Genomic DNA, 16,252 nt, shown 5'->3' on the forward strand with positions numbered 1-16,252 from the left:
TGCCTGTCTGGTGGCTGTTTTTGGTCTCTTGCAAGAGAGACCCGGGACAACAGATTGTTTGATCCATGAGACTAAGTTTCATTGGTTTGATCAGTGTAATTATAGCATTAGGTGTAATAAGATCTTTCATATATGCAGCCTATGTCACCATGTCAAAGGAGTTGATTAAGATAGTTTTAATCCTGTCTAGTTTGAAATCAGTTACAAGGTGAATGTAATATTGTCCAGAACAAAAAATCACAAATTATGCCAGTGGACAGAAAAGCTGAATATATCCCATTGTTAAAGATAGGAACACTCCTTTATCAAATTTTCATTACTTTGCAGATGTAAGAACATTAGTGAATAATGACCCATTATTGAGAGAAGGGGCAGCACGGGCCATTGCGGAGTACAACAAGGACCAGCTTACACCTGTGCAACTTGAAGGTCAAAATCACTATGCTCTTGTAACAGAACACAATGACCTTGGAGGTGGCAGGTTTCTTGATCCTAGAGCCAAGCTTTCATTCAAATTTGATCATTTGCGTAAAGAAGCAGCAGAACTTAAGGTGAGTTGCATTGTATATTGGTGTGTCATAAGATTAAAACAGAATAGATGTGTATGTTTTCTCTTCCGTATGGAAAGGTAGGGCTGTATATTGCCTTTTGTGATAATTGCATATTATCTACATAAAATGGGAGGTTGTGCGAGTTATCTTTATGTGGTTGTTTGACTTGACCAATCCCTTGTAAGAGGTAAAGGTCTTTGATATACATGTGTGTATGTGTAGTCAGGCAATTGTTCCCTTGAGTTACACAATGTAGAAAACCTGCAACCTGACAGTGGTTAGTAGTAATCCTTGGAACCTGTCACAGATCTCTCTGGAAAGAAATTTAAACTTACAATGTTGTCTGTGTTGTATCAGTGGGAGATGGTTTCTATGTCACCTGCTGAAGAGGAGAGCAGTCACCAATTGTCAGTTACCTATGTGTGCAGTTGTAATAAATATAGTTGAATTTAGTAGAGAGATCTTGGGCCTAGTCTGGAGATCGAGCATCAGCTGCTCAGATCGGCATCTCGTGATGGAAGTGAAGGGGTTGATGGGTTTTGAAAATGGCCAGCTTCATTGCCCATCTTACAGGACCACCAGAACCTATCATTTGTCTCTATGTGTGCATATATGTGTGTGTTTACCTACTTATTGTATATAGGATTGGAGCTGTGCTCATAGGGTCCTGTCTCAGGGTACTCAGATTAAACTTTGCATCAAATTCTTACATGTTGTTGGCCTGGATTACATTTTCATCCAACTCGTTCCACGAGTCTACACTTATATGTAGAAAATGTCCTTCCTAACATCATTCAGACAAGTTTGCTTTTCCATTCATGTACTATAACTACTTGTTGATCTTTCATCACATACCAGCAAATCCTCTTTTTTTTCCTAATCTAAATGTCACTATCATGTTGTCTATCTTTGCTCTTCCAATGTGAAAAATCCATCTTATTTCAATCTTTCTTCATATGTCTTGTCATTTAGAGATAATTTTGTTTGCTACCCTCAATATTCTCTCCAGTTTTCTTATATTTTTCTTTAGATGTAGTGACCACACCACTGATGCATATTCCATTCTGGTAAGAATCAAACTTTCGTGATTTTCTTCATTGTGTCCTCTTCCATGTAATGTAATCCCACTCTTATTTTTCAATCAATCTATCACTCTGCTGCCCCAGATCTTTCTTGCAGAAGACTCATTGGCCTCCAAGAATCCAGCAACAAGATCTGATGACTTAGAGAAAAGAAAGTGTTGTCTGTGTATTGCCAATGTGGGGCACAGTTGTTGATGTTGTTGTTCCCTAGACAGTCTGTCCGAGCAGTCCCGTCTCCCTAAGGAATGCCACGGCCGAAATGGGGTTTCCTGACAAATCCTTTATGGAGTGTATGTTGTGTTGCTTGCATGCATGATTGTGTATAATGCAGTCTTCCATCATGTGTTGAATAGTATGGGGTGAAGTGTCACATCCTGGGCAGTTGTCCACAATGCAGTCATCCAGCCTCTTCTTGTAGCTTAGAAGTAGTATGAGGTGCTTAGTGATGTTGGTTACATCTGGGACAGCCACAGTTCATAGCCAGGCATTGTCTTAATGAAAGATGAGGTCCAGAGCACAGATGTGTTACTGTGTGTGTGTGTGTGTGTGTGTGTTTTTTTCTTCATCAGTTCATTGATCTTACCCTCGTTTGATTTTGTTCTAACCATGCTTGTTTGTGTTATTGAGAAAATTAATTCAATCATTTGTCAAAGAATTTTCTTTTTTCATTTGATAATTTTTTGCTTTCTGCTCCTGGTTTGTGGCTTTTTCTTGTTTAGATTTTCATTCTAGGGTATGGAATTTTGACTCATGGGAGATAAGTAAATTCTTTAACACTTTCAATTTGGTTGTAAGTTCACTTACTTCGTTAATTCTTGGTAACATGGCTATCCCTTCCTCTCATTTTAGTTTCATTATCATCCTGGTTAATTTCCCTAATTACATTACTTACCTTGATAAGTGAAAATCCTTAAAGATGAGTCATTTGTAATGTAAAAACAACATTTGGGAATGTAAACACTTATTGATACCACTTTTTGTATCTTATCCTAAGTGATGCCAAAAAAATAAAAAATAAATAAAGGACTCTATTTCCCCTCCTAGAGTTCTCTTAAAGTTGGAGTGACCAATTTTATGTTTCAACAATGATCCAGAACTTGGCTACTCCCCACAGTGTAGTAGATATTCCCCATAAGAGACATTAACCCCTTCCATACGGTGCCGCACACGTAGGCGTCATGGACTTAGATCTCGGTGGCAGCAGCCAATGCCAGCCGTACGACGTGTCGTAATAATACTCGCATCATAAAATATAGTCACCGCTTATATCGATCGTTCTCTCTTCACCCGTGAATTTTGATAACCATAGAAAATGCGACTACAAAAGAATTAGAAAGAATGTCATTATGGAGGGGCGACTACAATAAATATAATCAAGACGCCGATATGGCAGCCTCGCGAATACACTCGCTCCCCATGACGCCTACGTGTGCGGCACCGTATGGAAGGGGTTAAAAAAAGAAAAAGGGGGAAAAAGAATTGCAGCATTGGTCCTTGCTTCAATCCTATTTGATCTCTTCTAATGTATTTACTTTCCTAGTTGTATTTACACATCTACATCTACCTGGAAATATGAAATTCATGTAATGTTTGCACATTCCAGCTGCATGATCCCGACCCAGCCAGTGAACCATGGCGAAGTGTCTTAGAATCACATGTGGCAACATATGTGGGGAATCACTACAGTCATGGTGTATGTGCTGTATTTGCCAAAGCCCAGGGTTCCTTAGTTACCCTTACTGTCTGTATAGAAGACCATCAGTTTCAGCCTAGAAATTATTGGTGAGTAAACATCTTGCACAGAGTCGCTAGTCAGCTTTTGGATTAGAAATATATAACCTTGTTAGTAGAACAGCCTCTCTTTTGTGTCATTATTCAGACACATTTTGACTTTCACATAACAGTTGCTAGTCGACCTAAGGATTAGAAATATGTAACCTTGTTAGTAGAACAGCCTCTCTTTTGTCATTATGCAGACACATTTTGACATTCGCATGGCATTGCAAAATAACACTTAATACCATGTAAAGAAAAGTCTGTACATTTGAAATTCAAAGTAACACATGCCTTTCCTCCAACACTTTCTTTTTGGGAGTTAGGTAGTTAGCCTACAACATTCCCTTTCCTTTCTATTGTGCCTCTTGTAGCATGCAGGGAATAAAGAAAGGTTAGCTAAATTCACTGTACTTGGATCAAGAAAAGACCTTCAACAAAGTACCTCATAATTGGTACTATAGATATTGGAGCATGTCAAATGACATCTAGGTAAGCCACTTGATTGTATAAAGGCAATATCAAGGAGTATCACCTCTCCATGGTGCTGAATTGATGAATGGTGGATGGACCAGAACAAGTACCACTACTCACTCTTGATCAAAGAAGTTCATGTTCCCATCTTCTTCCAAAAGGCACAGTCCTGGTTTTGAGTAGGCCCAAAGCTTACACATCACAGTATTTCAACATCTTTCCATTCAAAATTCATGTTCTTTTTCTTTGTTAAGGAGAACAGCATACCATCTACCATTCCATATCTAGAAGTCAGCACATGCATCCTCCAGGTGCACAAGATCCCTCACATATGCACGTGCATCCTCCAGGTGCACAAGATCCCTCACATATGCACGTGCATCCTCCAGGTGCACAAAAGCTATCCCTTATGCATGCACACATCCCAAGAAACCGCTACTACTCATGGGTCCACTTAAAATGCACCACATCAACACGAAACAACACAAAACAATTTTGGCAGAGTAAACACCATTTGGGAATGGCACCTGTATTAAATATGCATCATTTCACTGGTTGGTCAAGTACAGGTAACCCCAGGTTTCAAGTTTCAGGTTTTTAGTTTAGTGCAACCCAAATTTTATGGCATTTTGTTCCAATCAATTTATTAACCTTTTGCTTCAAGTCTTGCAGGAGATCCTTGACTCCCAGGTAACCAGTAATGGATGCTAGATGAGCCCATAGGTCACTCAAGGAAGAAATATTGTGTTGCTGTCTAGGGATAGTGTGGGGCAGTGTAGGTTGAGGTGTGCACTGTCATCTGGGTGATGGTTGCATTGCAGGCAGGTTGATTCTGTGGCCTATTCTGTGCTGGTACTGTCTCTGAACCAGATGGTGCCCTGAATGCAAGCATGGTAATGTGGTTCTTGCTTCTCTTCTGAGAGATTTCTCCATGGGGTTTATGTTGGCAAGTGGTTTGGTAGAATGTTGAGTTTAGGGGTCTGTCTTGAAGAGTTTGTTTAGTGATCTGGGTTGGAATACATTTTTGTTTGGGTAGGTTTGGTAGGTTGTGAATGTTTTAATTTATTTTTTTCTCCAACTGGTTTTGCTTCTGTGGTGTAATGGGGTGGTTGTGGTCCACCCTGTCATTATTCTCGATACTTTATATTGTAGAGTTGGTAAAGCATCTTTTGTTTCTCTGATTATTTGGAACCATGCTGTAGAAGCATAGTCAAATGTGGTTCTTATGAATTGTTTGCCGACTGAAATAGGCTTCTTTGCGTTATCCAAAACCAGAGCTTGTGATGCAGGGATAACCAGTCATCCATGAGGAGCTGATATAGGAGGAATGGAGGGGGTGGTGGAAGGAAGTGAAATAGGTGGGAATAGGTACGTGCCTCTGACTTGGCTACCTCCCTAATAAGGGGGGAAAAGCTCTCAATATATAAATAAATATTGGTTGTTGAAAGTACAGCTATGTGACTTTGTTCCATTAGATGTTTGTCAGTCAGTCAGTCTGTCTGAAGGATGTCACACACAATTTGTCCTCTTAACTTTGGTACGGGATGCTTATGTGTGAATGATATTTTGACACAGCCAGAAGGAATTTCTCTCCATCTTCTCTTTGTATTTCATATGAGAAGTACAAAGAAAAGAGAAGTAAAGCAGGAGGAAAAAAGGAGAACAAATGTGAAATGGGGTAAATGTATGACAGACAAATTTGAAAATAATAAAAAGATGTTTTGGAAGGAAATTAAGAGAGGAAGGGAAGGCGTGGATGTGGTACAGATGAGAGTAAAAGGGAAGAGGTAGGCAGTATGTTTGTGAGAAGAAAGATGGATGTGTTGGCATTGAGTGAAACTAAATTGAAAGGGAGGGGCAAATTCGAGTTTGGGAGTGTAGTTGGGAGGATCTCAGGAGTGAAGAGAGGACGAGGGAGAGAAGGGGTGGCTATACTAATAAGTGAAGAGAGATGTAAATGTGTAGTGGAGTGGAAAGAGGTTCCTTCAAGGTTAATGTGGATGAAGGTGAAACTGGGAAGGGAGATGTGGGTTTTTGTAAGTGCATATGGGCTTGGTAGTGAGAAGAGTGTAGAGGAAAGGGAGGCTTTTTGGGTAGATTTGAATGAGTGCATAGAGGGTTTAGGGAGAAATGTCAATGTAATGGTATAGGAAGACCTTAATGCTAGGGTAGGAAATGAACCAATAACCGAAGTGGTTGGGAAATGTGTAGTTCCAGGAAAAAATCGTAGTGGAGAGTTGATGGTGGAAATGTGTCTAGAGAGTTGATGATAGCAAATACAGTGTTTAGGAAGAAAGTCAAGCATAAGTACACATGGGAGAGGGTGGTGGATGGCAGAGTGGTAGATAGAGCATTATTGGACTATATAGGGGTAAACAGGAGAATAGTAGGAAGAGTTAAGGATGTATATGTTCAAAGGGAAGAGAGTGGGGGAATATGAGATAATTTTTTTGGTGGAAGGTAAGTTGAGAGTGGAGGATAGGTAGAAAAAGAGGGTAAAGGACATAATGTAGGGAGGTGCTTAAATGAGAAAGAAAAGGAATAGTACAAGAAGAAGCTGAAAGAGGAGTGGGAGGGAATGAAGGATAGAGTAGAACTAGGAGTGGAGGAGGAAGGGGGATGGTTCAAGGAGGAGTCACAAGGTGTGCAAAGATGGTATGTGGAACAAGGAGGACAGGAGAGAATAGATGGAATGATAGTGAGTGGTGGGATGAGGAAGCAAAGAAAGTTGTAGAAAAGAAGCGAGCATTCACAGATTAGTTACAAAATAGGACGAGAGAATCATATTAGAGGTACAAAGAGAAGAGAGGTAAAGCATAAGCTAAAGGAGGCAAAGAAGAAAGCAGATGTGAAATGGAGTAAGAGTATGACAGAAAATTTTGAAAGTGATAAAAAGATGTTTTGGAAAGAAATTAAAGAGAGGAAGAGGAGGTGGCAGTGGTGGTGGTCCCACAGTGAAGATGCTGACACACCAGGACCATTTTAGAGAATTGCTGAATGTGGAGGAGGGTAAGGAGGGATTGATTGTGGCTGTGGGAGGAGTAAAAAAAATAATACTGTTATTGAAGAGGAAAGTGGAAGCTATGGAGAGAAAAAAAAAATGAGGTACAGGGAGCTTTGAAAGTGATGAGAACAGGTAAGGCACATGGGTTGGATGGGTGTTATGTGGAGCTTCTGAAAAAGGGAGGTACAGTTATAATCAATTGGCTAGTGAGGTTTAATGTGTGACTAAGGGAGAGAAGAGTGCCAGAGGACTGCTTGTATAGTTCTGCTTTATTAAAGAAAAGGGGAAAATGTGATTGTGCATTGCTTTTTTCTCTGTTAGTGGATAGGAGAGAGGGATTACCCTTTATACACAAGATCCTAAGATAAAATGGAAAGAAATAAGTGATGAATAGGTATAGGATTGGTGGGGGTCAGTGTCATGCTTTGGGTGGCTACCTCCTTTATAAAAGGGAAGAAACCTCTTTGTAGATTATGCTAGTATGAGATTCAAAAGTTGTCCAAACAGAAATTAGTTCTAGTTACTTATGATTGATCTTAACCTTTGAGTATTAAAGGGGTTGCCCTTGGCTGATAAAATTTTCTGGCAACAGTCAGAAATAAAGTATAGTAACATCACTCCTTAATTAGTTGCTACAACCAGTAGCTACAAGTTGCATTATGTATACCATTGTACTGATGTGTATGTGAACTGGTTTCATAGTATTTTGTAAGAATACAGTGTAACTTTCTACATAAACATATCCTCAGTTGTATGTGATATAACTTGTTTCTCTACAGGAATGGTCGATGGCGGTCGACGTGGACGGTAGTGGTAGGTGGTGGCAGTGCAGAGGTGCGGGGGGTGCTTAAGGTGCAGGTTCACTATTATGAAGAGGGCAACGTGCAACTTGTTACGTCCAAGGAAGTTAAGGAAAACCTCACGGTGTCTGTAAGTCTCAAAATTTTCTTACATATTTTTTAAGAAGTATTAATATGGATAAGTAGGATTTTTCTGTGTTATGTTGAGGTCTCGCATTATACCATGAATTCATCAGAACAGCGAAGTCGAACCAAACTGATAATGTGGCTTTATATGGGATATTGACTGCATAAGTTTTGTACAATGATGTTTTAGGGACTTGGTGAAACTCCTGTGGACCAGAATCAGAGAGCATTCTTCCATGTTTGAAGATTAATCTCCTCATGATAAAATACATACATATACCAAAGGCTTTTTTCCCCCTTATAAGGGAGGTAGTCAAAAAACAAAGGCATAAAAATCACTCCCACCCATTCCAACCCTATCACACTCCACTTCCCTCCCTCTTATCTTGGCACTTCCTGGATGACAGGCTATCCCTGCATCTCACCCACTGCCCTGGGTCAGAAGCAGTGTCACAAGGCACAGCACATCCACAGCAAGGCTGCTTCATTAAATTGGCGACCCTCCCTCTCCATCCCCTCATGCAGAAAAGGAGAAGACAGAAATCCTTTCAGGCTGCATCAAATTATTTTTCACACATACTCCCTTACCCCCCACCCCCACCCATTCCACCTCATGCATCACAGCATCATCTATATTGCACATAATAGATAATAATTATATATTTTTTCTTCCCTCCCATTCCTCTGCAGCCTTCCTTAATTCTCTTCTTACCTTTATGATATTCTTTTTGCTTTGATATTGTTTCCAAAGGTAGTTGCCCTCCTTTCCTGCTGCTGCAATTATATGATATAGAAAGCTCTACTTCAATAGAACACAGACAAAGCAATGTTTCTTACAGAATGATCTATAGGAAGATCTAAGAAATATTGCCAGTTATTGTGGGGTGACAGGTATCCAGTCACATATAGGTCAGGCAAGGTAGCTGTCCTACTAGTATCATGGAACCCAGTACTACCTGCTGGGTAATCAGAAAGCCAGTAACTAAACTACCCCTCACCAACTTCCACTAGTCACCCACCAGTGAGAAAGATGTGTTGACACTCAAAAGGAGGAAAAGAAAACCATCAAAAAGCCAGATGAACTCTGAGCCAGTAGTCAACCAACCCTATTATGACTCATTAACACATGTGTTGGCTGTGTGGGGCATCCCTGAAGGGACTGGAGTTTTGGAGGCTGAGTGATATCCTAGTCCTCTATTTCAAGTTCACTTACCTCTGTTAGATTATTATGACCTTGGAAAGCTCTTTCTTTTTATTGTGGTTTAATTTCCTAAATGAGTGGAAGCTCGATGGCTGAGCATGTTATGGCGTTGTTACTTGTGGCGAAGGTCAAGGGGATGGTGGTTTGAACCCTGCTACCAATGAAGTTGGACCAAGGGCATGGTGCATTCAATTCCATGCTACAAAATCCTCTGTAAGGGGCACCATCCTAGCCTCCTGATAGAGGAGAGTTTGTGATGTTAAACCATATCATCAGTTTCCTGAGACACATTTATTTGTGGAAACATTCAAAATTGCCCATTCATAGTGTAAGAAATTACACTTTGTAATGTAAACAAACTTAAATTAATTTACACTTCTTTTGCTTCATATTCCAAGTGACTTAGGAAACAAAAACAAAAAAAATTACAATTTTCGCTCCAAGACTTTTTTCCCAAAGCTGGGACCACCAAGTTTATTTCAGTAATGATCCTGAATAGCATTGCCCCCACCCCCAAACCTGTGTGCACGCCATTGACAATTTTTTTGACTAGAGGGATGTGCGTGCATTCCCAAGACCCTTGAAAGTCCATTAAACTTGATTAGATGTGATTTAATACAGGTTTGCAAAATTATTACACTAGTCAGCACTATAAATGCACCTCAGTCCCATGTGTGTAGAACAAATGAAGTGCTGCTAACTGTGTACATACTTGTGTGCTTGTAAATTTATTCATAATTGTAGTTGACATTCTACTAGTTGCAGAGTTTTTTTTTTTTTTTTTTTCCAGCTTTTGTACACAGAAGGGTCTGTTTCAGGTCCTTAGATTGACACCTAGATCTTTTGTCTTTGATTTCTGAAGCTGATTACCATTCATGGAATAATCATTACAGTTGTTGTTGTCGTTCCCTAGACTGTCTGTCCGAGCAGTCCCGTCTCCCCAAGGAATGCCATAGCCGAAACTGGGTTTTCCCACAAATCCTTTATAGAGCGTATGTTGTGTTGTTTGCGTGCATGATTGTGTATAATGCAGTCTTCCATTATGTGTTGTATGGTATGGGGTGAAGTGTTACATCCTGGGCAGCTGTTCACAATGCGGTCATCCAGCCTCTTCTGGTAGCTTAGAAGTGCTGGGTGGTGACCGCACCGCAGTCTGGCCAAGTGGACTCTGTCCTTTCGTGGGAGAGAGGATTCAGAAGGGTGGATATCAGGGGGTCTGGCATGCAGCAGTGTGTTGTCTTTCAATGTGTTAATGGAGCGGTGAGTGATATGATTATGAATATGTTTCCGGAGGCTGGTATTTGGTGGTTGTGGAGGAAGAGAAGAGAGTATCTGTGTGTGATAAAGGTCTTTGGGTGTTGTTTTAATGTTTCTTGGTGTGTGTGGGTGTTCTGCTATGTAGTGTAGCAGGTGTAATGTGTTTGCAGTGGCTGCATTACAGTTGTTTCTGTTGGCTGTATCCAAACCTTTACAATTGTCAATGGGAAATGAGGAGGTGAGGAGAGCAGGGGTGGAGAGGGAAATGGGAGATAGGGTTGATGAAAAAGTATTGGGATGGCATGGACAGATGGAAAGAATGAGTGAAGAAAGATTAGTAAAAGAGGTGTGGAAGGAAGGCAGAGGTGGAAGGAGTGAACATGAGGGGTTGACCAAGAATGAGATGGATGGATGGGGTAAAAGGGGCATTGGGAAAGAGGGGAATGTCTGTTGAGGAAGGAAAGAAGAAAGGGAGAAGACAGAAGATAGGAGTGAGTGGAGAATGGTTGTATATGGATGATGTGATGCAAGGAAGGGAGTGGGCAGGGGATGGGGGGTGAGGGAATAAGTGTGAATGGTATTCTGATGTAGTCGGAAAGGATTTATCCATGTCTTCTCTTTTTCTGCATGAGTGGAGAGAGAGGGGGGTTGCCAATTAAATGAAGCAGCCTTGCTGTGGATGTGCTGTGTCTTGCTACTTTCTTTCTGACCCAGGAAAATGGACAAGATGCTGGGATGACCTGTCATCCAAGAGGAGCCAAGATAAGAGGGAAGGAGGGGTAGTGAATGGGAGTGGAGTATGTGGGGATGGAATGGGTGGGAGTGGATTTTATACCTTTTGTTTTTTTAGCTACCTCCTTTGTAAGGGGGAAAAAGCTGTTGGTGTATGTATGTATGCAAATTCCATTTACTAATTACTTCCAGAAGGAGCCAAGAAAAGAGAGAGGAAGAGGTGGTGAATGGGTGTGGGTGGGGATGAAATTATGCCTTTTAAATTTGACTACCTCCCTTGTAAGTCTTGGTATATGTGTACATGTAAGTTTCATTTGCCATTTATTGCTCTCTGCAACTAAACAATCAGATGTCGTTTATCCCAATCCTCTGCATTACTGATTTTACTAACAACAATAAGAGCTGTTAATAGCAGTCAGGAATTTTTACAAGAGCAGTAGACCCTGTGTTAGAATTAGAAATGGAGAGAGTGAGTGGTTTGAGGTAAAGGTGGGACTTTGCCAGGGGTGTGTCATATTGCCTTGGCTGTTCAATTTATACATGGATGTGGTGGTACAAGAGGTAAATGCAAAGGTTGTCAGGGATTTGAGATGGTTAAAGAAAATGGGAGCTAAACCAGTTGTTGTTTGCTGATGACACTGCATTTGTAGCAGGATCAGAGGAGGGATTAAGGAAGTTAGTGATGGAGTTCTTTAAACTTTCTATCCTTCTCACTATTTTCTTTTCTGTGGGAAAAGAAAATAGCAAGAAGGATAGAAAGTTTAAAGATGAAAATAACCAATGCTGAGTATGCTGTATTATTCATTAGAAAAAAATATGTATATATACACACACACACACACACACACACATACTTCAACGAACGGACGGCATAGACGACGTTCTGAAGAAAAAGTGAAATTTCGTGGATCCCGAAGCAAAGGAAGTACCTATTGTATTTACAGGGTGGGGGGAAATTGCTCGTGGTGTAGGGGAAAGTGAGGAAAAAGAAGGGGAGGGATTACTGAGGGAAATGGAAGGAAATGAGGAAGGTGAGGACTTGGCCCAGGCAGGTAGACGCCATCTAAACAAAAGAGGTCCGGACCAATTTAGCGACGACGAAATGTCTAACAGAAATGTAAAGATCAGAAGTATAGATAAGAGCAATACAGTAGAAGGTGATGAGAATATTTTCCAGGGATTTAAAGAGGGTGGGGGGGACACAACCCCCCCCCCGATTAACAAGACTAGAAGAGAAGCTCTATAAGATGATTGAGCACTGGGAACTTAGGTTCGGTCACGTTAACAACATTGTGCAGAGGGTTGAAAAATTGGAAGAACTAGAGAAGGCAAACAAAAACTTAACTAAGGAAATTGAAGAATTAAAAAAACAGTTTAAAGAAGTAAAAGAGGAGAATAAAGTCTTAAAGGAGAATAATAAGGACAACAAGGAGGGTTGGAAAAAAATTCAAGAAAACAGTAAAGTTGTATTTACTGACATAATCAAAGAGCAAATGAAAGAACAAACTGAAGACTCAGTTATTAAAGTGATGAGACAGAAGGAGAATATAGTAAGAGACTTAGCAGATAGAAAGAAATGTATAATTATATTAGGAATGGAAGAGAAACATAACCCAGATAGAACCACAAGAACCAAAGAGGAAAATGAAAAAGTAAGAAATTTACTAGAATTAGTTCAGGAAGATGAGCCAGAAATAATGAAACAAATCGAAGAGAAATTCAGGCTTGGGAAATATAGTACAGACAAGACCAGACCAATTAAGATTAAATTCAGGTCACAAACGACGGCAGAGAATATCTTATCCAAAACAGGGAAACTAGCAACAAGTGAACAATATAAAAAGGTATGGATAAAAAGAGAAATGAATAAAGAGGAAAGAGAGGAGGAAATAAAGAAAAGACATGAAGCTAAGAAAAAAAAACGAGACCAGAACGGAGACAGAAAAACAAGAATTCTACTGGAGAGTAGTGAATATGAAATTGAAGCAATGGAAAATAACAGAGAGAAACACAAAAGAAACCGAGAATACAATGGAAATAACAGAAAGTTAAAAGTATCCTACACAAATATAGATGGATTAACCCCTTCCATACGGTGCCGCACACGTAGGCGTCATGGACTTAGATCTCGGTGGCAGCAGCCAATGCCAGCCGTACGACGTGTCGTAATAATACTCGCATCATAAAATATAGTCACCGCTTATATCGATCGTTCTCTCTTCACCCGTGAATTTTGATAACCATAGAAAATGCGATTACAAAAGAATTAGAAAGAATGTCATTATGGAGGGGCGACTACAATAAATATAATCAAGACGCCGATATGGCAGCCTCGCGAATACACTCGCTCCCCATGACGCCTACTTGTGCGGCACCGTATGGAAGGGGTTAATAACAGGACTGAATGAACTGAACAAATATCTGAAAGAAAAAGATCCAGACATAATGGGAATTGTTGAGACAAAATTAAGAGGTCCACTACCACCCAACAGCATAGGACACAATGCATATAATTATTGGATTAGAAACAGAGAGAAAAAACAAGGGGGTGGAGTTATGTTCCTGACTAAGAAGGATATAAGCGTGAAGAGTGTCACATATGGGAACAATAGAGTAGAGATGATCATGATAGAAGTAGAAGATAGAGATAAGAAGAGCAGAAAGTTTGTAATAAACTACGTGCCCCCAAAAACAGCCTCGTGGGAAGAGAATGAACATAAAAGCATGTTAGAAGACACAAGAATAACACTAAACAAGATAATGGAAGATGGAGGAAGAATAGTTATGATTGGCGACTATAATTGCAAAGAAATATGCTGGGAAGAGATGACTGTAAAGGGTGGAGAAGACTCATGGGGAAGTGTTCTACTTGAGATGATTACTGACCACACAATGGATTCAAGAGAACACTAGGTATAGAAATGAAGAAGAACCATCGAGACTAGACCTAATAATCACATCAGAACCTGAAATAGTGGAAAAGATAGAATACTAGGCACCAATAAGCAAAAGTGACCACATACTGATAGAACTAGAACTAAATGAGAAAAAATACATGAAAAGAAATGAACAATATAGAAAAGGAAGATTGATGTATGAAAAAGCAAATTTTGATCAAATAAGAGAATTCTTCCAAAATGAAAACTGGGAAAGAATACACAAAGAAGATACAACAGTAGAAGAGAAATTGAATATTTTGACAAAAATCTATAAAAAAGGAGTAGAAAAGTATGTCCCAAGACAAAAACAAGAAAAATAATATGTAAAGTGCTGGTACAATAAAAGTTGTAGGGAGATAAAAGACAAAAGAGACAAAGCCTGGGCCAAATGGAAGAAAAACAGAAGACCAGAAAAATGGAAAATATATACTTGTTATAGAAATGAATATGTACAAGCATGCAGAGAGGAAAAGAGAAAATATGAAAAAGATGTCATAGAAAAATGTAAAGATCAACCAAAACTATTCTACAGATTTGTAAACAACAAACTGAAAAACAAACAAGATTTGGAGAAATTAAGACAAGGAGGAGTTGAATACACAGGAAATTGAAATGGCAGAAATTATGAACAAACATTTTAAATCGGTGTTTACAAGGGAGAACATACAACCTGAAGAGATTGAATGGAAAGAGAAAGTCCCCCCTATGAAAGAAATAGAAGTAACAAAGAATGAAATATTGAACCACTTGAGTAATCTTGATGTCAGAAAATCGCATGGACCAGATGAAATAGCAAACTGGATTCTGAAAGAATGCAGGAATGAACTGGCAGACATAATACATAGCATACTAAACAGTTCCTTGAAAGAAGGTAAAGTTCCAGAAGATTGGAAAAAAGCAAATATAGTACCTATATATAAAGGGGGAAATAAAGAAGACTCTAACAACTATAGGCCAGTCTCTCTAACAAGTACAATAGCAAAAATTTGTGAAAGAATTGTCAAAAATAGATGGGTAAAATATTTAGAAAAAAACAACGTGCTAAATCCAAGACAATTTGGATTCAGACAAGGACGATCATGCGTCACCAATTTAATATGTTTCTATTCAAGGCTAATAGATATAATACAAGAAAGAGATGGATGGGCTGATTGTGCATTTCTAGACCTAAAAAAAGCTTTTGACAAAGTACCACATAAGAAGTTGCTTAAGAAATTAGAAACTGAAGGAGGAATACAGGGCAAACTGCTTAAATGGATGGAAGACTTTTTGCAAGAAAGAAAAATGAGAGTAGTGATAAGAGACCAACACTCAAAATGGGATGACGTAATAAGCGGTGTTCCACAAGGAACAGTTCTGGCCCCAATAATGTTTGCTATATATATTAATGATATGGATGAAGGAATTGAAAGCTATATGAGCTTCTTTGCAGATGATGCAAAACTATTGAAAAAAGTGAACACGGAAGAAGATTGTGAATCACTACAGAGAGATCTAAATAAAGTACAGGAATGGAGTAGGAAGTGGGAGATGGAGTTCAATACAAAGAAGTGTAGTATAATGGAATTTGGAAAAAGTAAAAACAGAATAACAGGATCATATAAATTGGGAGAAGAAGGAATAAAAATAGTAGAAAATGAAAAAGACCTGGGAGTCATTGTTATGAATAATATGTCACCTGAGAAACATATAAATAAGATTTTTGGAGAAACCTATAATTTAATAAGAACAATCAAAGTGGCATTTACATACCTGGATGAAGAAATGGTGAAGAAAATTCTAATCACCCTGATAAGACCAAGATTGGAATATGCAGCAACGATATGGTCACCAAGTACAAAAAAATGTATAAAAAAACTTGAAAGAATACAAAGAGCAATTACAAAATTGGCACCTACACTCTCAAAACTATCATATGAAGAGAGACTGGCAAAACTTGAACTACAGACACTAGAGCAAAGAAGAGAGAGAGGAGATTTGATAGCTATTTACAGAATCATGAAAGGCATAGAAATTACTGATAGAGAGAATCTGATAAAATGGGATGACAGAAATACAAGAGGACATGGAAAGAAAATAAAAAAAGACAGCTATAGAAGAGACCTGAAAAAGAACAGCTTTCCTCACAGAGTAATAGACAGTTGGAACAAGTTAGATGAGAAAGTGGTGTGTGCAAAAACAATACATGAATTTAAAAATAGTTTAGATAAAACGAGATATGAAAACGGGACCCACGAGCATAGCTCCCCTTCCCGTAGAATACAACTAGGTAAATACACACACACACACACACACATATATTTTACATATCTA

At 39.2% G+C, this 16,252-nt stretch overlaps 1 protein-coding gene across 1 annotated transcript in view; it reads left to right on the forward strand.

Moving 5' to 3' along the window:
* The window catches only part of cpa (F-actin-capping protein subunit alpha), a 33,062-nt gene that overhangs the window by 14,075 nt on the left and 2,735 nt on the right, over nt 1–16,252 (forward strand). Inside the window, exons 3-5 of the mRNA XM_076183780.1 lie at nt 328–551; nt 3,237–3,415; nt 7,664–7,814. Of these exons, the coding sequence (XP_076039895.1) occupies nt 328–551; nt 3,237–3,415; nt 7,664–7,814 (554 nt within the window). The remainder of the gene's footprint in view (nt 1–327; nt 552–3,236; nt 3,416–7,663; nt 7,815–16,252) is intronic.

Source organism: Oratosquilla oratoria, chromosome 4 (genome assembly GCF_046742065.1).
Source record: "Oratosquilla oratoria isolate Oo_2021 chromosome 4, ASM4674206v1, whole genome shotgun sequence".
In the NCBI taxonomy this organism is placed as follows: Eukaryota; Metazoa; Arthropoda; class Malacostraca; order Stomatopoda; family Squillidae; genus Oratosquilla; species Oratosquilla oratoria.